This window comes from Notolabrus celidotus, chromosome 2 (genome assembly GCF_009762535.1).
Source record: "Notolabrus celidotus isolate fNotCel1 chromosome 2, fNotCel1.pri, whole genome shotgun sequence".
Taxonomy (NCBI): domain Eukaryota; kingdom Metazoa; phylum Chordata; class Actinopteri; order Labriformes; family Labridae; genus Notolabrus; species Notolabrus celidotus.
Window position 1 is genome coordinate 4512297 of NC_048273.1, and position 23236 is coordinate 4535532.

General features: G+C 40.9%; 2 protein-coding genes across 2 annotated transcripts in view; both read right to left on the minus strand.

Moving 5' to 3' along the window:
• The window catches only part of fam163a (family with sequence similarity 163 member A), a 46555-nt gene that overhangs the window by 18601 nt on the left and 4718 nt on the right, over positions 1 to 23236 (minus strand). The gene's annotated exons all lie outside the window — the stretch shown is intronic.
• Positions 7217 to 11043, minus strand: LOC117825460. Its single transcript, XM_034701325.1, has 5 exons — positions 11021 to 11043; positions 8821 to 9834; positions 8400 to 8555; positions 8094 to 8186; positions 7217 to 7753 (listed from the first exon to the last, which is right to left on the minus strand). Exons 1-5 carry the CDS (start codon positions 11021 to 11023, stop codon positions 7439 to 7441), a joined length of 1581 nt encoding a protein of 526 aa, XP_034557216.1. The 5' UTR covers positions 11024 to 11043; the 3' UTR covers positions 7217 to 7438.

Consider the following 23236-nt stretch of genomic DNA (forward strand, 5'->3'; position numbering starts at 1 on the left):
CCCTCAGGCTCGAGGAGTCACGTCTGGACTCACACGGACGAAAATGAGGCACCAAGAGCGGGTAAATACCTCTGCGATGATCCCTGGAGGAAAAGCCTTTTTCCTCTCCAAATTCAAAGTCTTTTCCTCCAGGCTCGAGGGTCCACGTCCGGACTCATGCGGCTGAGAGTCTGCTTACAGACAGGAGGTGGAACAGCTGGCTCTCTGGTGTAGTCAGAACCATCTGGAGCTGAACCCGCTCAAGACGGTAGAGATGACAGTGGACTTCAGGAGAAGCCCCCCCCACTCCCCCCCCTCACCATCCTGAACAGCACTGTGTCTACTGTGGACTCTTTCAGGTTCCTGGGATCCACTATTTCCCGGGACCTGAGGTGGACCTCCCACATAGACACAATCAGAAAAAAGGCCCAGCAGAGGATGTACTTCCTGCGTCAGCTCAGGAAGTTCAACCTGCCCCAGGAGCTGCTGATCATGTTCTACACCTCCATCATCCAGTCTGTTCTGTGCACCTCCATCACTGTCTGGTTTGGCTCTGCAACCAAACTAGACAAACACAGACTGCAGCGGACAGGACTGCAGAAAAAATCATCGGTGTCGACCTGCCCCCCATCCAGGACTTGTACCGGTCCCGGGCCAGGAAACGGGCAGGTAGCATCACCGCTGACCCCTCGCACCCTGGACACAAATTCTTTAAACTCCTCCCCTCCGGCAGGCGCTACAGATCACTGTGCGCCAAAACAACCCGCCATAAGAACAGTTTCTTCCCCCAGGCTGTCACTCTGATGAACACTAAACCATAACAGTGTCATACCTGTCAGATAAATACTCTCTGTAAATATACATGTAGATACACAATGCAACAATTCTCAAAGCAGAATTCCATATTTCTATTTTTTGTACTATTTAACTACTATTTTTATAATGTAAAACTACCTCTGCAACTCACCACTGCACTTTATCATATTATTTTAGCCTGTACATATTAGTCATGCCTATTTGTTGTTTCTTTGTATTTATAGCTAAGGTTATTGTTATTATATTTTCATTTTATTTTTTATTGTAGTTCTTATTCTTATTCCTATTCTGCCTTGTACAAAGAGAGCACAGTTTACTGAAGTCAAATTCCTTGTGTGTTCAAGCATACTTGGCGAATAAAGCTGATTCTGATTCTGATTCTGATTCTGATTCTGAATGAAGTCAACCTATTGTTCAGTATGTTTAAGTTGAATATGTTCACATTCAGTCTTGTGCAGACATCATTTTTGAAAAAATAAAATGGTTCCTTTTGCTGTGGAAGACTGTAGAACTACTTTTTTCCCCTCAAAAAAATACTCAGTAATCATTAAGAGAATTGATAAGGAATTGGATTGATGAGCATAATCGACAATGGCATTGACATTGATAAAATCTTATCAATTCCCACCCCTAGTATCTATGCACACAAATACAGGAAGTAACTATCACAAAATCTCAAAATGTAAACAAAGGCAACCCTTTATTTGAAATGTTAAGCTACAACAGCTGTACAAGCAAACTAACAAACCCTCTCTCGCTAAATAACAAATATATGTTTTTGAGAGGAAAGGGCGCCAGATTAAAGTAGATTAACTTCCTGTATGCAAACACTTACATGTGACCTTGAAACCTTCTGCATGTACTGAGACACCTGCAGGAGCTCAACCGACCGTTATCTCATCTTCACTGGAAAGCTGTCGCAGCAGTTACGACCCATTGGGCCGAGATTGATGACACCAAACATTTCAGTTCAATTACTTGATTTTGCTCGAGGTCATTTGGGGCAAAGAATGCAATGAACGTGAAGCACCACTCTTCACAATGATCCTCTTGGCCCTATAAAAGCACATGATCAATACAGGCGGTAAAAATCCCCTCATCCCTGTGAAGATGGAGGGAGATAGGAGGGAGAGTTGGAACACACTTTCTCTCGGCCCGATCTGGACCATGTTCTGGTGCTGGCAGATTTATAACTGTGTACATTATGCTGTTATGCAGCTCTGCAGGGCCACTGTACTCCAGCCTGCCAGCTCCTGATTCAGCCTTTCTTAAAGCTCGCTGTGACTCAGGATGTGGTGAAGACCTTTACTCACATGGAAAGAGAGAGGTTCATTACTCACGGTCCAGCTGTAATAATTAAAAATAAACTCAATTTCCTCCCTTTTCATGGAGGTCTACTGCCAGGTCAGCAGGATTACTATTGTATCTCCGACTGATTCTTCTGCACTTTGACTCCTGTCATAACTACCAGCTGCAGCTTAAAATGATGCTTGTGCTCACTCTCTCTCTTCATCTCCCTCTATCTCTCTCTCCAACACGGTCTCAGCAGATGTGTGTCTAACATGAGTCTGGTCCTGCTGGAGGTTTCTGCCTGTTAAAGGAAGTTTGTCCTTGCCACTGTAACTTGCTAAATGCTGCAAAGTGCTCTGCTCATGGTGGATTAAGATGAGATCAGACTGAGTCCTGTCTGTAAGATGGGACTGGATCTGATCCTGTCTTGATGTTGGGTCTTTGTAAATAATATAACATAGAGTACAGTCTGGACCTGCTCTGTTTGGAAAGAGTCTGAGGAGAACATTTGTTGGGATTTGGTGCTATATAAATAAAGATTGATTGACTTATTGACTGTTAACAATTTCTCCATACCTCCAACTGAATGAAAGCAACCAAAGATTCCTTCAGTTACTTTAATTGGCAGTTTTTCTTCTTCCTTATACACCAGGTTGGACTCACTGGAGGCTGTGGTGGAGAGATGCACACAGAAGAAGCTAGAGGCTATTCTAAATTACACAGATCATCCACTTCACAACTTCTTTGTGGAGCAGAGAAACAGCAGCAGTGGACGGCTCATCTCTCTGCGCTGCAGGACTGAGAGATACAGACAATCATTCATGCCTGCAGCCATTAGGCTTCAGAACTCTCTAGCCAATGGGAGATGAGCTGCCAGACACCTGAATTTCCCCCATGGGGATTAATAAAGTACATTCTATTCTACATATGTTCTTCTACCTCTGGTCTTGAGAAATGAAGCCAGAGCGGAAGTGCTACAAACTGCAGTTCCTTGTGTGTCCACTAGAAGCTAGCTGCAGAAGCACAGGAAGTCACTTACACACTCATAATAATAAAGAAGTAAACATGCTTCCACCCTGGTTGAAAAATTTCCTATGGATAAACAACCACAAACACTAAACCTGAGCAGAAACCAGATGTGACAGGGTGTAACATTAGTTGTAGGTGTAGGTGGAGAGAGCTAGTCGCTCCGGATAGCCAGTTAGCTCAGAGACTCGACAGAGAATGAATGCAGGTTTCCCACGTTATCTTTATTTACTCTACCAAACATTGACCATACAATGCCAGGTCTCAGGTTGCACAATCCTACAGGAGAATATGAACAGTAGCATAACCTACACCAACGCGTTACGGGAGAGATAGACAGAGGGTGCGTCTCTCTGTCTGAATATAATACAAAAAACTCTGCGGGCTCTGAGGGGAGCAACTTCTCTGTATGTGACAGACTGACACAGAAGGGTGGCGTCACCTTGTGGCGCTACCAGGTATTACAACAATTATATTCTGACTGTTACAAGGGACACTGCACAACAGAATCAGAATCAATAAAAAACGCCTGAATACTTATATTCAGCAGGACTAGCTTCGACAGTGGATGAAACTTCAATATGTGTGTTATCAACAGAAGGGATTACCTTGAAGCCAATGTGAAAGTGTTACAAACTGCAGTTCCTCGAGCGTCCACTTGAGGCTGGCTCCAGAAGTACTGGAAACCACATAAACACCCATTCAAAAAAGCCGATCTTTACAGCAGAAATAAACATGTTTACAGCCTGGTACAAAAAACGGCTTCGGTCTTTGGTGAATTTTTTCAAAACACAGCAGTTAGAAGATATTAAGATTAGGAGTTTTGCCCAAATAAGGGCATAGCTGACTTGATTGACAGGAGGGCACCCTGTAGCTGTAAACGAGGAGGCTGAAGGCCCTACTCTTTACCTCACACTAGCTTGACAGAAGTTAGGTTGAGTTCAGCATTTCCAATATGGCTGCCGCCGCCGATCGTCTTAAAAAATAGGGCTTCAGAAACAGATCACAGATACTACGTCCATCTATTATATATTATATATGTATTATTCCTCAATTTCCCCCTTGGGAGATGAATAAAGTACATTCTATCTATCTATTATACAGTGTATGGTTTTCACACACAGGTTATTCTCCTGGTAGAGTTTCATAAGGATGCAAGAAAGGAAACCACCTTACCAGACAGTGACTACTGCAGCTTGTTTAAGAGTAACATATAATCCTTTCTGCTCATCTAGGGGTTTAATTCATCAGCTTCCTGCAGTGATGCATGAGTACTCTCTGAGACTCTGTGACTTCATTGTTGGGTGCAGTCACGAGTTAAATAAACTCCATTTCAGACCACATTAAACCGCAGGAAGCAGAGGGACATCCTTTTCTTTTCTTTAAATACACTTTGCACTGTAAGATTCTTTATAAAACTGTCTGAATGAACAACTCCTGCCTCTGATTTTAAGCAGCACACTCTAACCACCAAGCCACTGACTCATTCAGGCTCACACTGGGAGGCTTTAATTGATTTTCCAGTTAATTTATGTGCAGTTCAGACGGATTCACAGCGAAGAACTTGGGCAGGAAATGGGCTTGACGTTAAACATGCATACAGCTCTGCCGCGTCTCCCTGCTTTACGAGGTTTGCAGAGGTTTCATTATAGCTGCTCAGCCCTCTGCTCCGCCGTCCCGCGGTATGCCAGCTTCTCTTTCACACTTGGCAGCAGAGCAGCTCGGACGGGGCAGCGAGTGGCCGGGGGGAGCTGTAATTACTGTACCTCTATTCTGCTGGTCAGCACCACAGTCTCATAAAAAGGAAATGAAATGGTTCAGCTTCTATCTGTGAGGGAGTAATGTACCTCCAATATTACATTAGCATACATTCACATGGACGTTTTATCTGTGACAGTTAATAAATGAGGAAGTGCAGACACGCAGGGCCAGCAGGAAGAGCTGCTGAGGTGCCTTGCTCAGGAACAGAGGAGCAGAACTTGAGGTTTAGACTTGATGGGTTGTCGCCTGAATGTACCTTTATTACTTAAGACTTAGGATACTACTTGGAATTAGCCTTTAGCCTGTAAGCTAATTAAAGTTAGCACTGTGACCAAGATGTTCAATATACTTGTAGTAGTTTTTTGTCGCTCTTTCCTAGTGTTAGCGTATGCTGTTACAGATTTAGCATTACACAAACTACAAAACACAAACAATATTGTTATTTTCAATTAGCCTACAGCTTCCTATGCTAACAGCAATTTACTCCCATGGGCACACTACCAGTGTTATCTCAAATTATATATACATTTGCAGTGGCGGCTAGTGGAGTTTTCTCCAGGGAAGGGGGCTATAACTCCAAAATAGCAAGCAAACATGTACTAAGGTATCACACCACAAAACTTGACAGTCTATTAATTTAGATAGGATGTGCCTGTTTTTGTCAACCTCCTCATTGTGCTTACAGATCCCTGTCCTGTAGCCTTCATCAAGCTGACATGAAATGTTCATTTTTCCAAACATGCTACTTTGTCTTTTCTGAAAAGTGCTTCAAATCAGTAATACCTGTCTTAATCCATGCTGGGTCAGATCCTGACGTTTGAAAAAGGAGGCAGGGGAAGCAGAATAAAGCATTAGCCTCATTACATGCAGTTAGCAAAGCCTTGTTGCTAAACCAGGTCCTGGTTTAAAAAGACCGGGTGTATTGTCTCCCTCTGTCTTTGGACTGCTGATTCATTGTGATGTTGGGTTGATCAGGTCTGCGCTCTTTCACATGGAGCTTCTCCTAGCACGTTCTCCTCTCAAAAGGAGATGTCTGAAGTAAATGGATCTGACGTCGGCCCCGTGCAGCTGCATTCAGCTCTGGGCGCAGGAAAGGTGCGCCGAGACATGGTCCTATCTCTTGTATTGAAGAGGAGCTACTGTGCATTGACAACTTTTAACAAGAGTCTATGGCCAAAGATTTTTGTGCCCAGGGCGAAAAACCCGTCACCAATCAGACAACACAGATGAACAAAACAACTTTACTCATCATTAACTATATAATATTTATCTTGCTCATCTAAAAAAATATATACATACACTCAAAATAATAAAACATTGGATGAACTTAATTGCATTATGCCACTAAAATTCCATCTAAACAAAAAAAGTTAAATCAGACTATCTTGATTGTGTTATTTGAACACTGTGTAGATTAGTGTGTGAAACGTCATGTGAATATCTCAATTCAATTTACTTGCCTTTCACTGAATTAAAATGTTTGTCCTTAGTTAGTCTAGTCAAATTCAATTAAGTTAAGTGAACATGTGCCAGACAGTTTAGTACAACAACATTCAGCCTTGTTGGATGAACTAGTACCAGTTTAGTCTGTTTTATTAATGTCAGTGTTGTTGAATTAACTAATATGTTTTTTAATAGTTTTACTAATATCAATCTTATTGTTCCAATTAGAGTTGTTTCATTGATAGTACTAGTTAGCATTCATTTAAATCAAATTACCAAAGTTCCACAGACCTACATAATAAATGACAACACAAAAACAATTTTAACATTTTATTCTAAGTCCAATGAAACAGACTTTGGAACAACAATATGTTACATTAAAAACACATTTTCAGCTGCTTTCACATGATCACCACTGAGCGCTGCGCTCAAAGTTCAAATTATTTCAGCTTTGACCCCGTTTCCGCTGACCTTTCGAAGCGCAACCAAGCAACAAGCAGCAGAGTGATTAAAGTAAAACTCAACATACGTCACAATTTTGCCCGGAAACATAATGCGTTGAGCAAAGAGCAAAATGCTTGTCAGCAGCCTTACAAAAGAAGGTGCCTGACTATAACTAGCATGAGTGCAACAACTGAGTTGTATTTATTCAAATTTCTCTCCAAAAATGAATAAAAGATTACATTTTAACACATATTGATGTTATCATTCACCTTCGCCCAATACTCATTTTTACTACTTGAACGCATAATAATGTAACTCAATGCAACCTCTGTTAATGTTAGCAGTTAGCTCCATTTTAAAGCCAAGCAGGACTGCTAAAAAACGGCTGTTTTTTGAACACTTTTAAACAGTGAATTATTAGAGTTAAAACCAAAGAAAATCTGCACGTGCATTGCAGCAAAATAAATCAGAAGTAGTGAAAGATTACTGTAATATTTCTCACAATCTTTTTGCTATGTTTTGATAAAAACAAAAAATATTTGTAAATAAAATTGTCCTGGTGCACATTCAAAATGTTTTAACAAAGAAGCATGTAGAATGAACTTGCCACTAAAATAATCTGCATTAAATCAAGATATGTGCATTCCTTCTGTCTTTTTACGACTTTCTCAGCCTTGAATCACTCCAGAAGCTTGTTTTTCAGAAATTGTACCTTTGAGGACAACCTCTGGCCATCTAGCTTCAGCAGAATCTTCTGCAGGACCTCAAACGTGCACTTGAGCTCTGGTGGGTAGCTCAGGTTCAAACAGTATATGAGTCCAAATAAGAGCGCACAAGCCATTGCAATGCTCCCCAAGCCATGGAGGACCTCCACACCTTCAACCAGTACACCAACATCCTCTGGGTCATCTCCAGGTTCAGCACCCTCCTTCTCAATGACGTAGACTCCCATCACTGTTTGCTCCATGGTAGTTTTGGCCTCGTTGTCTGTGGCCTATGAAGTAAAATATAACAATAGTTTACAATTGACAGTATAATATGAAGAAATAAAGTGTCTCTCTCTCTCTCTCTGAAATATTCCAATATCAAACTGCACAGCTCCCACACAAATGATTTGTGTATTTGATTTTTTTTTTTTATCTGGTATAAATGTGTCAATATTAAAATAAAATAACCACAGATTCTCTGTTGCTTACAGTTTTAAAGGTTCATTCCGCCCAAACACTACTTTCTGTCTAATGATTTATAGTTTTAAAGGTTCATTCCACCCAAGTACTATTTTCCCTTTAAGCAAATAAATATGTTTATGTGACTGTATTTCAAAAGTAACTCACCAAGTACTCCTTCACAAGTTTCTCGTGGTCTTCGTTCAAGTAGATGCACAAGGACTTGAGGATGCATGCTCGTCTTGTATGTATCGTGTCATCCTGAAACAAACAACAACAAAAAAACATTCTGACTATTCCGTTTGACAAAAGATAGTCTTGAATGCAAGTTTGATTAATCCTAAGTGTTGAGTATAGTTATTGTGTGGCAGACAATACTTTAGTCTCAGGAACCCAAAATGCAAGTACTCAACATCTGTTCGAAATCTCAACAAAATCTGACACAATATGACACACAAACATTTTAATACCAACCTTTGAGATGGCCACCATGATCTGTCTTATTTTTCTTCCAGCCACCCCACCTTTTTTTTGAAAGATCGCCATCAAGCGTGGCGAGTACTGGTCCAGCTCAGCAAAGAATGTAGATATTAGAGGTACAGTTGAGATGCGCAGGAACTCCTTATCAATCTGGAAAAATGTAACAATGCACTTGTTACTCAGCTTATTAGAACATCACAACAATATACACAGGTAGGACAAAAATTAATTACTAGCCGTTTGATCACTGCATTAGCAATAACAGTGTGGAGAAAAGTTCTACTAAATATCACCATAACCATATCTTTGTATTGAGTCAACACTTCTATATTTGATTTGTCGTTATCTTCCTGTTCTTGTATGTGTGCACACTCTAGGGGCATACAAAAAACGTCAGCACATATGGGACACGCACCTCTTTCCCACTGAACAGAGCTGGCCATCTGCTTTTGAAGTCTGCAACCAAGGGCTGTCCTTGAAGAACCTCTTGCCTTCGGTATGAGAAAGTCGTGTCCATTTTCTCAGTCACTATATGGTCATTGTTTCTCTTTGTAATCTCTGAAAGCAGGGAAATTCTCTCCTTTTCCAGACTCTCATCAGTTTCTCCTTTTGGATGCGGTGGACAATAATTGACTTCTGCCCTTCTGGGCTTTTTCACATTCATTGCTGGAACACATCTGTCTTTGGGCTTGTTCTTCAGAGAATTTATTGTCACCTCAGCACATCCGAGGCCTCTTAGAGTTGTCCGGAAGTTGGCCATTTTATACTTAAGGCTAATCTTCCACCCATAACAGCCATTAAAGGATCCCTGCTCCCACAGGCAAGGATGCTTTTTCACAAGGGCTTCTGCAACATCATTTAGATCAAGGTCAGTTGGGTAGGCTTTGAATTTAATAATTTCTTCTGACAGTCTTTGCAAAATGGCAGACTTCAGTTTTGGTGAGGGGCTCAAGCGGATTCCACTGGCATTGTACTCAGCATTGGCCTTTTCAAGTTGCAGTTCAGCATCATAGCTGAAAGAAGGGACTGGGAAAACACTTGGCCAAACCCACTGCCTTGAAGATGAGGACGAATCTGAAGAAACAGGCTCTGTCTCATCTGTGTCAACCGAGGAGACTGATGAGGAATATGTTAGGCCCTGGGCTGCTTGACCTATCACTGCATCATCTTCAGTAAAACTTTGCAAAAAGATCACCTTAATGGTTGCTTTGTCAACTACTTCGGAGATCACGGAAAGGTTGATGAACTCATTTCCAAAATCAGCATCCTGATTCTGAAGCCGAAAATCTTGTTGCAATCCAAAACTCGTCTTTATTGTCTGGCACAATTCCTCTATGGAGTCTGGTATCCCTGCTGGCAGAATAAGCTTCCTCGCATCATTTTCACCAAGGATGATTCTCAGTCTTATGGGCTGCGTCATTGTCCAGACCTTAATAAAAGAAAAAGAACACTAGTTGAATATTTCACAACAAAAAAAACTCAGGAGCACTTAAGAAGCACATACTAATTTATAATTAGACAAGTATATATCAGGGATGTCACAAAATTTAGTAGTTGATACCAATATCAGTGAAATTCAACAATACTTGATACCCAATTCAATACCTTGGTAAACATCAAAACAATAAACACTTTGGATACTTTGTTAATGTAACTTAACATGAATTGAAAATCTAACAGCCACTTTATATTACTTTAAAAACATCTCCTTCAAATAACTGTATTTATTCAAATTTATCTCCAAAAATGAATAAAAGATTACATTTTAACACATCATGATGTTATCATTTACCTTCGCCCAATACTAATTTTTACTGCTTGAACTCATAATAATGTAACTCAATGCAACCTCTGTTAATCTTAGCTGTAAGCTCCATTTTAAAGCCAAGCAGGACTGCTACCACTGGCTGCTAACAGCTAATGGCATCAACTTGGTACCGAAGTATCGGTTCTCGTGACATCCCCGTGTGTGTGTGTGTGTGTGCGTACTTTGTTTTTAAGAATATCAGCACTAAAGAGAATCTAGTGTAATTTCTAGTATATAATAAACTAGAAATTACAGTAGATTCTATTTAGTGCTGAGATTTATGAATTTTAATCAAACTTAAAATATATATTTTAAATGTTTTAAATCATTCAATTAAATTATCAAGCAAAATTTTGAACATTCTCTGGTCCTAGCTTCTCAAATTGTATGATCTCCTGTCTTTTAATTATTGTCTTGCATTTTGTAATTTCATGAATTAAAAAATAATAAATACATTGACAAAAAATGATCATAAATTGCAGCCCAGCTACGAAGCATAATTTTACGACTTGTGCATGGACAATTTACATATATGCACGAATAATGTTGGCCTCTTCCATAATGATGATGTAGTTTATAATGTTTAAGTAACTTGTACCTACTACTCTCTCTAGCGACACATTGACTGCACTGCCACATACACGTCACTGAAAAAAAAAGAAGAATAAATGCATTAGCCAACGATAAAAGCTATTAGCCATGTATAGTAAAAACACACCGCATTTGAGCAAAACCATTAAACCTCAGCTGTGTAATTAGGTCTATATATGGTAACAGATAAACAATATAACAAAAAATATAAACTCACCATAAATTGTCTAGGGCCACACACAAATATGAGAGAATGGGGACACTGCTTCTTGAGATGTATTTCTGGTAAAGAGAAAAAAAAGGAAAAAAGTTACAATGGATGTAATATTTCTATTGTTAATAAAAAAAACATCCCCCAGGTTTAGTAACAGCTGCCAAAGTATATTTTGCCACCCATTTTTTTAATTTTATCCGTTTGAAAGAATGACGCCATCCGTAATAGATTAACTACCATACAGGGCTGTTTGCAGCGCACTGATACTCTCTCTCTTTTTTCCCTCTCTCACAAACACACAGCGATGTGTCTGTGTAAAGACCCTTATTTCTGTGCACTGTCTGAAGTTAAAGTTAACACCGCTCACTTTACGTTTTTAATTTATATGTAGAGTCTGTCGTCTTGTAGCTTGGTGTTTATAAACACACAGCATTCAATGTCGGACCCTCCTCTCCGGTTTAACTGAGGGAGAGAGACATGGTCGAGCGAGGTAACGTTACAGAGTGACTGGAGGGTTAGTCGCGCTAGACAGGACAAATTAAACTGAGGAATAAAACTTTCTTTTCTGATTGTTTTACGTTACTTACTTTGTTAAGCACAAATAAACACACACACACACACACACACACACACACACACATACATCTCCACGCAGCCCTGCGGAAGGTGCCGTTTAGCGGGTTTTGTGTTGCTTCATCCTGGCTGCAGGTGCGCGAGTGCTTCAGGTGTGCTGACAGGCTGGAGAGAGGGTTGCACACCCTGCATGCTGTTATATAAATACAAAAATAAACCCTCACAGCTGTTATCAACAGGACGACGGGCGCTTTTTAAACATAAGAGTCGGCCCCATACAGCAGAGTAAAATCACGGAGGTCTGCCGGAATTTCCCTCACTCACCGTGTCTCTCTCTCATTGCAGAGACGGTTTTTTTTTTCTGCACAGCGGCTCAGTGACTGAAGTTTTTACGTGCACAAAAAAGCTTTTTTGAGAGATATTAATGATAGTAACGTTAACCGGGATGTAAATGAAGAAAACCCAGCTAACTTTCTTGTGAAGTTGACCAAGTGTTAGCTAACTGCGAGAAACATGAGTGACAAAACATAACGGAGAAATCTCTCATAAATATCTAATAACTACAGTATTATTTATCACTGATACCATATCACTAAATACATTAATGTAGATATATTTGAATTACTTACCCTTATTAGCGAGGATGACAAACGATTCGGTGGGAGGATGTAAAATGTCGGCTCCTAATTGCGCGCAATTCAAACTGTTTCCGCATCAGGTGGGCGTGGAGCATGCGCAGTAGTTAACCGTATCAGAGTGTTGTTTGGATGTACCTCATTCTCATTGGATTGACATTAATGACATGAATTAAACCGAATTTCCTTTGAGTCACGTCCAACAAACACGAACAAATTATTTAATGAACATAAACACAACATATTCATTTAATACTAACACATGTCTAGTTTGCTAATCAAACACATGCCCTAGTTGAGTTTTTTGAGTGTACAGCTCAGAATATTATTTTATTATTTCATTTCAATTTCATTTTTTTATGTCTGGTAACTGTTCATTTGTGATTTGCTTTACCTCCTGGGAAAGCAAGGGATCGGCTTTAAGCTAACTGGCTAGCTAGCTAGTTCATGCAAGCTAGTTTAAGTCTGCTGGAGATTTAGTTTGAGAGAAACAATTTTTTTCTCCAGTAGTTCAAAGGCAATATACGAATATAAATCTCAACCTTTACCATAAAAATGCAGCTGGTGAATGTTTTTTCGGCAGGGGAGCTAGCTTGAAGGGATAGCTGCTGGAGTAGCTTTCAACCATTGCAGCATCAGACTGCTGTTGGCTACTTAAAGGTGACATATCATGCAAAATTGACTTTTTATTGGTTCTTTACCTGAAATATGTGTCCCTGTCTACAAACCCCCCGAGAATGAAAAAAATCCATTCTGCCCCTGTTTTGATTTCTCCACCTTTCTGTAAATGTGTGTGAAACGAGCCGTTTCAGACTTCCGTGTTTTTGTTACGTAACAACAATATCCGGTCTGTCACGGAGTCAGAGCTCGGAGCTTGTTCAGCCCATAGACTGTATAAAATAATACTGAATCCCCTCCTCCGTTTTTCATTCCCTGCACAAATGTGTGCTAACAAGGAGCTTAGGAGGGAGGCATGCTAGTTGTAGGCTGTCTTAATAAACACAAAGGTCGGTTTTACTCCCCACGTCTGCAGATTTGAAGATCTAGTGGATGATTTTTATTTATCATGGATAAGTGCTAGCGCTAGTTAGCATAGCCACATAGCTACATGTTCGTAGCTGTGTACCAAGACACACGTCTACATACTGATAAATAAAACAACAAGAAACACTAAATCTGTGACCAATCCTTCAGAAAGGTCCTGCTGCAGGCGCCTCTCCGTCAGGATCAGATTCAGAGGGTTGAAGTAACGTGATCTCTGAGCAGCCGTGTATATTCAGCCAACATGTAAACATTAGATCAACGTGCTGGACAGCCGAGGCACATCCACTTCCTGAGGGGGCGTGGTCAGAGGGAAAACAGAGTGTTCTGAGGAGGACTGAAGAAGAGGACTTTTCAGGCAGAGCATAAACTTTAAAGACATGTTTTGGGGACCTCTTAGACCAATATATATTGATGAAAAAAGCGTGATATGTCACCTTTAATATTAGCCTAGCTAAGCTCTTGCACTTAATAAAGGGTGGTTATTTAAGACATCACTGGGTCTACTGACTCATGGTGATTCTAAATATATAGAGTTAAGATAAATTAAGCTTTATTTGGTCAGTCTGCTTGGTGATCGTTGCAGGTTTACTTATTTCATTATTTCAATGACTTTGATTCATTAGGTTCCACAAAGCTCACATTCATGCAAGCAATTCCAGCTTTCCAACATTTATCTGAGGCAAAAGTGACACCCAAGGATCTGCAGAGGTGTGGCCATGACATGTCATGTAGTTCCCGTTTGAGCCATTTTGATGAATGAGCTTGAAATATAAAACATGTCAACCTTGACCAGACTGTCACCAGAGTCTGTAAAGCCAACATGAAACATTTGTCAACCTTTAAACACCACCAGGCTTTTTCCCACAACTGTCAAAATGGATAAATTAGACATAAACTGGCCTGAAAGCCACACGCTTGGCCGCAAGCCCTACATTGATTGAGTAGGTGCAAATTTCAGAGTGCTGCTCAAGGCCATTTCAACACACAGCTGTGCAAAAAAAACTAAACCCATGACCTTCAGCTTAAAGGACTGTAGTACTGTAACTGAATCCACTGTGCCATCCTGCAAACAGCCAGGCAGCACACACACAAGGGGAAACGCTCCCAAGACAAACAGCGACTCACATCTCCTGTCTTTATGCATGGATGGCCTGCTAATGATTTCAGATAACTTATGCAAAAACCCACTGTACTAAAAAAAGTGCATCAGTGAAGGTTCTGGAGATGTCAATAATGAAAATGTACCATGAATCCATTTCATCCTCAGAGTATCAGTACATGCACGTGGAGTAGAGCTGTAGAGTCACCAAACCTTCCGTCCTCAAAGGAGAATCTGAGCTGAGTATGAGTCAAGTCCCCATTGCTTGAGTCCTCATTATTAATAATTGAGCATAGTGTTAGTTCAGGCAGGCCACAAAGTAAAGCTCAGTCCTCAGTACATTGGCTCATATTAACACCAGCACATATCAGTTGACAGCTCAGCCTATTACCTTCTCTGCATCCTATTCACAGTTGTCAAAAGTAGCGTTCTATTAAAACTACTTCCTGCTTCCTCTTCTATAAGCCTCCATTATACTCTGTGTAATTTTACCAGTGTCACATGTATTGTCACTGATGCTCGCTCTGTTCTGTACCGAGAGGTCTTTGCTGCTGCTCCCCCTGCCTTGGCTTTTCATGTATGCACATGAAAGGTGGGGAAGTGTGCTCTCCCTGCCTCACCGCCAAATAGGTTTCTATTCTAGTCAATGTGTTAACTTCCACTGGATGCGCTTCATTGTGTTCTGGCTGCGTCTCTGATCCGGCAAGTCGGAGTCCTCCGGATCAGATACACAAGACTTCTATTTTGGTATTTTGGATGCTGGAGCACGACGCATCAATCTCAACAGAGCAGATGGAGCGGGACAGGAAGTCAGGTTTCACCAAAACAAAATGAAAACATCCAGTTAATTTTCAGAATAAAACACTCTGTGTTATCACCAGATCGTATTTCACTTAACTACAACAACAAACCAAAGTCATGATGAGCGGAGCCAGGCCTGGAGTCAACAGGTCAGAGGTTTTCAGAGGACCAGAAAGACAACATGGATGAGGAGAGGAGGAGGAGGAGAATCCTTGATTCAGTGATTACCATGGGGAAACCTCGGTCTTGTAACTCCAGCTGTCTGGCGGTCCTGCTCTGTGCTACATTCTAAAAACGCAGGGACGAGAGAGCACAGAGCTGGACCGCAGTGGATCAAAGACGGACCGGACACAGATCTGGTAGAGGTCCAATGTTAGGCTTTGCCATTCCACATATGCACGTGGAAGGGAGGGGAGCTCTCAGAACAGAGTCATTCTACCAGAGATTAAAGCAAAACCTGCAAGTAGTGGCATCCAGGAGCTCTTGCTTGAACTCACATACAATTGATCATGTATCAATCAATCAAGCTTTATATATACAGCGCCTTTCATACAAATCAAATGCAATCCATACTGCTTCACACTGATTGAAAACAAGAAAGAAGCAGATATAAATATAGGCAAGGCATGCTACATATTGAAAAACAGAAATGGATTTTGAAGTAAAAACTACTAACGTATACCAACAACAATAAAATATATGTCATTAAAAATAAGTCAAAGCATCAAAATAATGAGAAAATAAATAGTTAAAATAAATACATACAAAAAAATAAGGATACAAGTTGAAGATAAAATAAATGCACTAAAAATATAAAAATATAACTGAGTAGACAAATAATTAAAAACAGTTTAAAATAAATAAAATAATGTCAAATCTCGCTCAACTAAATAAACTACTTAAACGTTTTTCACCAAATGTGTCCAGTCCAACTCGATATCTTCTGAGTCCTAATCCAGTAAATGCTCACATTCAAGTCTAAGTCCAAGTCTTTGGTGCACGAGTCCAAGTTGAGTGAAGAGTCCTGAAAATCTGGATTGTAGTCAGACTTGAGTCTAAGTCCGGGACTTGTACTACAACACACAGCACTGACATGCACAACAAGGGTACCTCTAAGCATCATGTATTTTAAATTGAAGATGTACATGGATTAAAAACTCTGAAGTAACCTCTCTGATATGATGAAAGTTAATGTGAATAGTTGATTTGTGTGTAAAGGTTTCCTAAAGCTTACTGTTCTTTGGAGTTTCACTTTATCCAAGTGTTTTGTCCAACTGTTTATAATCTTGTTGTTTGATTAAAGCAGTAAATTGAGAGTATTTTAGCCAAACTTACAAATTAAATTAATGTCATGACATTTATTTTCATTGTAGGAGTCCCTTTGGGGGAAAAGCATATTAATCTGAGCTGAATCACAAGGTTTTATTCATACCAAATATATATGTTACTATAAATCTTCCACCTCCACCTCAGCTCACAGGACTATCACCTGTGTCCTGTGACCTCTAACCTTTTCCGCCTTTATATTCATTGCTTTGGCAATCCGTGGACTGTGTGATGGCTCGCTCTGTGAGAGAGAATTAAGCACAGCTGCTTCTTGAAAGTGTAAATGTTTGAATTTGAGCTTCAAGCAATTCTTGCGTAAGAGAGCTTCTACAGGAATCGGTTCTACATTTCAGATTGTGATGAATAAAACACAGTTGGGGAGTTGGTGGGTAGTGACATCAAAGGAAAGAGCAAGCTTTAAAACAAAAATCAGGAGGTCCCTGCATCACCGGGGAGAGAGGAGTGTTTCCTCTGTGGGATAAGCTTCGACTCAAAACAGGAGGTTTGATTTTAAGTAGAAAAGACGGTTAAATTAAGGGCATGAGGGTCATGGGAGGCAAGGATGGATTACTAATGAGTCCAAGCCAGGAGTCGTTACAATCTGTGGTGAGAGGTCAATAAAAATGAAAAGAGACGTGAAGCAATTATAAAGAGATAGAAAAAAAACACAAAGAAGAGTAAAAATACAAGGAGACTAGATCAGCTACAAAGAGACGTTTGATAAAGCTTAAAGTTAGAGCTGGATCAGGCTTGGACCAGCTCTTAGTTAAGCTGCTATAGGCTTAGACTAACACACTAGGATCCTGTCTTTCCCTCTCTCTCCTCTCTCTGCCTGTCTCTTACTTTAACTCTCCCTGTCCCATTAAAGTTACTAACCATAGACCTTTCTGGAGTCCCTGAGCTCCCTTGCCTCGTAGGTTCCTCTGGATCTTTGCTGCTGTGGACGTGCCAGACTCCAGCTGCTACAACTACTACTATCCGTCTCACCTCTATCATCTCTCTCTCTCTTCATCTCTCTCTATCCCTCTCTTCAACTCGGTCTCAGCAGATGTGTGTCTAACATGAGTCTGGTCCTGCTGGAGGTTTCTGCCTGGTAAAGGAAGTTTGTCCTTGTCACTGTAACTTGCTAAATGCTGCAAAGTGCTCTGCTCATGGTGGATTAAGATGAGATCAGACTGAGTCCTGTCTGTAAGATGGGACTGGATCTGATCCTGTCTTGATGTTGGGTCTTTGTTAATAATAGAACATAGAGTACGGTCTAGACCTGCTCTGTTTGGAAAGAGTCTGAGGAGAACATTTGTTGTGATTCAGCGCTTTATAGATAAACATTGATTGACTGATTGATTGACTGATTGACTGATTGATTGATTGATTGATTGATTGATTGATTGATTGATTGATTGATTAAGAACTACAAAGACATGCAACACAATAAAGTTTAATCATAAATCACAAGAGAGATCTTCAAAGACGCAAAAAACACTTACAAAGTCATGCAAAACAGCACCAAAAGCTAAGCTAGCTGCCTCAGAATGATGCACTTTTTGGGGGGTTAAAATGTGTAAATGTGTCTCTGCCATAAAGGCAGAATTGTATATAGTGTGGTTGGTAGGTTTCAGTGTCTGTGTGTGTTCTTGAGTGTTAAGGAGTCATGTGTGTGTGTGTCAAGGCGGGTGTTTAACCGTGTGAGTTTGTAAACGTCAACGGGTATTTTGTCAGTATTTTGTCGGAGCTTATGTTTGTCAGTCTGATTATGTCTGTTAGTGTCACTGTAAGTGTGTCTGTCTGTATGTGCATGAGCCTGTGTGTGTGTGTGCGCGTGTGTATATGTGTGTGTGTGTGTGTATGTGATTTTGATGAGTCACCACAGATACAGCAGCCAGCAGCAGTAGAGCTACGTTAGCAGATAACAGCATTTCTCTTCCAGAGGCCTGCGGCTCTGCCAACAAGCCTTCCTCTCTGCCTGGCCTCTTCCTCACCCAGCCTGGCTGTGCTTCAGAGCTGCACTCACGTCCACACACCACACACACTCACACACACACACTCACATGCTGCACAGTGTGCGAGCCATGAGCTGTGATCCCAGCCACTAAAAAATCCGCAAAGAAATAAGACCTGCTCATAATTAAAGGAAAACAGGGTCACTGCATCTCCTGGTGGTAAAGCTGTAGTTCAGTAAATTATGTGACTCTAATACGGCTACAAAACTAAGTACAGACCAAATCATGCAGACTATATATAAACACAATATTCACCCCTCTTCCTCACTTTGATATTTTGAAGGACAAAGTTTTACTTTCCTGTCACTCCAGGGAAACAGGAAACAATGTTGTTCTAACTTTAAGAACAGGTAGCTGTTTTTTTTTGTGTGTGCTCAGCAATAAGGAGATTAAATCATCAGAGAAGGATATTTACTGCACAAGCAGGAAGGAAAGGTGTGAAATAATTAAACAAAGATCTGTTTCAATAAACAGCACACAGAAAAGCTGTTTTGTATTATTATCACCTATTAAAAAATTTAAACATTGAAGTGGAGTTTGCAATAAATAGTATTTTCAAAAAGAGAAATATAAAATAATGCAAAAGAATACAGAAACAGTCAAAAGATCACAACAGGTAATAATTAAATCTACTTAAAAAGCTTAAAACAAATCTTTTGATGACTTTTTTAAAATAAATGTTGTTTTCTGTTTGCGATGGGAAGCATATTCCAAGCAGTAAAACCTCTTTATAAAACAGTTCCTTGGGCTTGGTCAAGGCCAGGTGCTCTGAACTCACTTGACGCATAGTATGTTTGTGGCACGAACCTCCACTATATTACCAAAATTATTCGCTCACCCATCCAAATGATCAGAATCAGGTGTCCTAATCACCTGGCCTGGCCACAGGTGTATAAAATCAAGCACTTAGGCATGCAGACTGTTTTTACAAACATTTGTGAAAGAATGGGCCGCTCTCAGGAGCTCAGTGAATTCCAGCGTGGAACTGTCATAGGATGCCACCTGTGCAACAAATCCAGTCGTGAAATTTCCTCGCACCTAAATATTCCACAGTCAACTGTCAGCTTTATTATAAGAATATGGAAGAGTTTGGGAACAACAGCAACTCAGCCACGAAGTGGTAGGCCATGTAAACTGATGGAGAGGGGTCAGTGGATGCTGAGGCGCATAGTGCAAAGAGGTCGCCGACTTTCTGCACAGTCAATTGCTACAGAGCTCCAAACTTCATGTGGCCTTCAGATTAGCCCAAGTACAGTACGCAGAGAGCTTCATGGAATGGGTTTCCATGGCCGAGCAGCTGCATCCAAGCCATACATCACCAAGTGCAATGCAAAGCATTGATGCAGTGGTGTAAAGCACGCCGCCACTGGACAATAGAGCAGTGGAGACGCGTTCTCTGGAGTGATGAATCACGCTTTTCCATCTGGCAATCTGATGGACAAGTCTGGGTTTGGAGGTTGCCAGGAGAACGGTACATTTCGGACTGCATTGTGCCAAGTGTGAAATTTGGTGGAGGAGGAATTATGGTGTGGGGTTGTTTTTCAGGAGCTGGGCTTGGCCCCTTAGTTCCAGTGAAAGGAACTTTGAATGCCTCAGGATACCAAACCATTTTGGACAATTCCATTCTCCATTGCACACTGTACCTTTAAAATAAATCTCCTCAGAAATCTATAGTAGATAGTTACAGAAACAGCTGATGGAGATATCAGGATGGTGGTTTGAATGAATGACAACCTTAAACTGTCTTTTTTGCCAAATTCATCCATCACAAAAGTAGGTGATAAACTAAAATTAATACACCTAAAACTTTCATTACAATGTGGACTGTCAGGTGTCATAAACCCACTTTCAAGAGGACAGGAGCAGAGGGGAACTTTTCAATTCTGATGGACGATAAAAAGAACAACTGTCCCTGAAGTGTTTTTATGTTCAAACAATTAATATGAAGACAGATCTGTGAGCAGTTAGTGCTAATGAGCAAAGCAACAGGATCCAGGTTGAGCTCAGAAGGGTTCATGAGGACAAGAGGATCTTCTTGTTGTTGCCTTTAAGTCGATTTTATAGTTGCATCGTTTATCTATAATTAATTGCCCAAGTTGTAACAACAAATCCTCCAGTACAAGTCTGTCTCTCTACATCTCCAACTATTTGGTTTAAAGTCAAGTATAGATTAAAGATGTATTAAGAGCTACTACTCTTGTCCCTTCTGCCAGACTCAGCCAAACACTGAGCTTTAAAACCAAAATAAAATGCACCGAAGTTTAAAGAAGGGAGACTTTCTGCATGAAAATTCAACTGGAACAGATGAATTCCTCTTTCTGTGTTTAAAACATCCACAGATAAAAGATGTCGATAAGGTATCTTCCTCCTGAAGATTCAAATCTCTTCTAATTTTAACTCCACAGCTGCTTTGTCGAGGCAGACCTCAGGACGAGGTGATGCGACTGATACCAGAGTAACTTTTTATGTCCTGCTGATGCTGCAGAGCAGTTTGGACACAGCTCGTCTCACCTTTAAAGTGTAACTACACCACACTCAACCCGCAGCTGTATGGGAAGAAATACGCATCCAGCAGCTAGGGAACCCGTCAGGGCTCTTTAATAATTCACTACACCACTCCTGAAACACTGAAACACTTTCCCCGGGTAGATTAAGACCCTCCCCGCCTACCCCAACTCCAACCCAAAGCCAACACACACAAACTACTCTCCCCAACTTAAAACACTTTTCTGGGGATGTTGTCCCAGAAAAATACACCGAGCTGAGTGGTGGCATGAGGAGGAAAGACATGACTTTACAACCAAAGGTAGAGGGAGTATAGAAGTCTGCATTCAGCGAGCAAGAGACGGGGAAATTATGACTCACATGCCTTTTTTAAACTAACTGTGCCTCGACTTTGGTTTTAAAAAATGCTTATCTCGAAGGCACAAAAGCCAGAGCAAGTTAGGATGTTAGGATTATTCTTATAATAAATACAACAGACCCACTCGATTTCTTACATCCATGCTTATATCTTTTGTGGGTATTAAAAGATGCAAGATTGTCCGTCACACCATATTGCAAAATTGAACCACATATCCAAAACTACGACTCTCCTCACTTTAAGAATCTTTAATGTTGTTTTTGTTGCCCGGCCAAGACCTAAAGCTCCTGTGAAGAGATTTTAATTAATTCTAAAACAGACTGCAATAAAAACTGATGCCTCTTTAACACCTATGAAAGCAAACAAGAGCATCAGCGTTCATGCGTTCACTGTTCATGCTAAGTTATTCTTGATGTCTGAAACTACTGCCAGGGTGTAGGTGCTATTAAGGCTGATTTATACTTCTGCGTCGCCCTACGCAGCAGGGGCTGACGCGGACATGAGCCCCACATACTTCTGCGTCGGTGTGTCTGTGTCGCGCAGCAATTCTCCGCCGAAACGCCTGAGGGCAGTGCGGTCTCTCTGATAGCCGGTCGCCTGCTTCCGGTCCTGCTACGATCTCTGTTTACTTTTCCACATCGATTCAGAGCGTGTTATGTTAATCTACAGCTGATACATGTTGCTGTTTATCATACAGACATGATTACATGAAGAATAGAGAGGAGGAGATGAAATACACGGCCGATGTGTGGCCGATGTCCGGGACCCCGGAAGTGCTGTGAATGCGGGAAAGACAAAGCCGTCGAGCGGACCAATCACAGAGCTTGCGGTCCGCGTCGGCTCTACGCGTAGTTACATTTTGGAGGAGGTGCACGTCAGCTACGTGCGTAGGCCTCTGCGTAGGTACGGGAGCTACGCGGACCTACGGCGTAGGTTACGCCGTCGATTCGACGCAGAAGTATAAATCAGCCTTTAGCTGCATGCTAACAGAGGCAAAGATGCACATTGGCTACGTTTACATGAGACTTTTAATTCCTCTTTAATTCCGAATTAAGATTAAATCCTCTTTAAAAAGATTTAAAATGACCATGTAAACACCTAATTCTGAATGAAAATGATAATCCCGAATTAAACTTAAATCCGATGTAAGTATCTGGTTTATTCTGATTTTAAATCCGAATTGAATAATACCTCGATCATGTATACGTTCATTCCGCTGTAAATTAATTCCGGTCGTTCTGAGCATGCTCGTTCACTTGTCCTGTCGCGATGACGCACATACTCCGCGCTAGCGGGCTCATACTTCAGGCTGAGGTAGAGCAGCCGTTGCACTAACCGGCTTTGAATCGCCACAGTCCGGTCTTCCGCCTCCCTTCTCCGGTCGTCTATCTCTCTTCTCCTCCTCAGCTGACGAAAGTGAAGCAGTACGTTTGTGTCGAGCTGCTTTTTAACAACTATAGTCAAAATCAAAGCGAAATTTGAACTTATTGTGTGGTCTTCCATGTTGTAACCGAAAATGAAAGAAGCAGGAACTGGAGTCTGTTTTCTACCGGTAAACGTAAATACGTCACGCCCGCCCCTGTCCAATCAGAACCCTTCCCAACCCCCAGACGTTAAGAGGAATTAAATAAAAACAATTAAACGTGTTTCCCATGTAAACCTCAATTCGGAATTACTATTTCCATGTAAACACGAAGAAGAAAACTTTAATTCGGAATTATTTAATTCGGAATTATTAATTCAGAATTAAAAAACATCATGTAACCGTGGCCACTGAGAACATGTACAGGTCTAAATCAGCAAAGAGATAAAAGGCACTGCTTTGTCCACAGGGGGCGCCAAAGTGCACACAAAGCAAAGATTACTAAAAGGAGCTTT

Excerpts from the sequence above, each read along its gene's own strand:
- LOC117825460 (XM_034701325.1), bottom strand. Across the intron at positions 8,556-8,820 it reads CTCTGTTCAGTGGGAAAGAG|ATTGATAAGGAGTTCCTGCG; the intron begins GTGCGTGTCCCA and ends ACATTTTTCCAG. Across the intron at positions 7,754-8,093 it reads AACTTGTGAAGGAGTACTTG|GCCACAGACAACGAGGCCAA; the intron begins GTGAGTTACTTT and ends TTTACTTCATAG.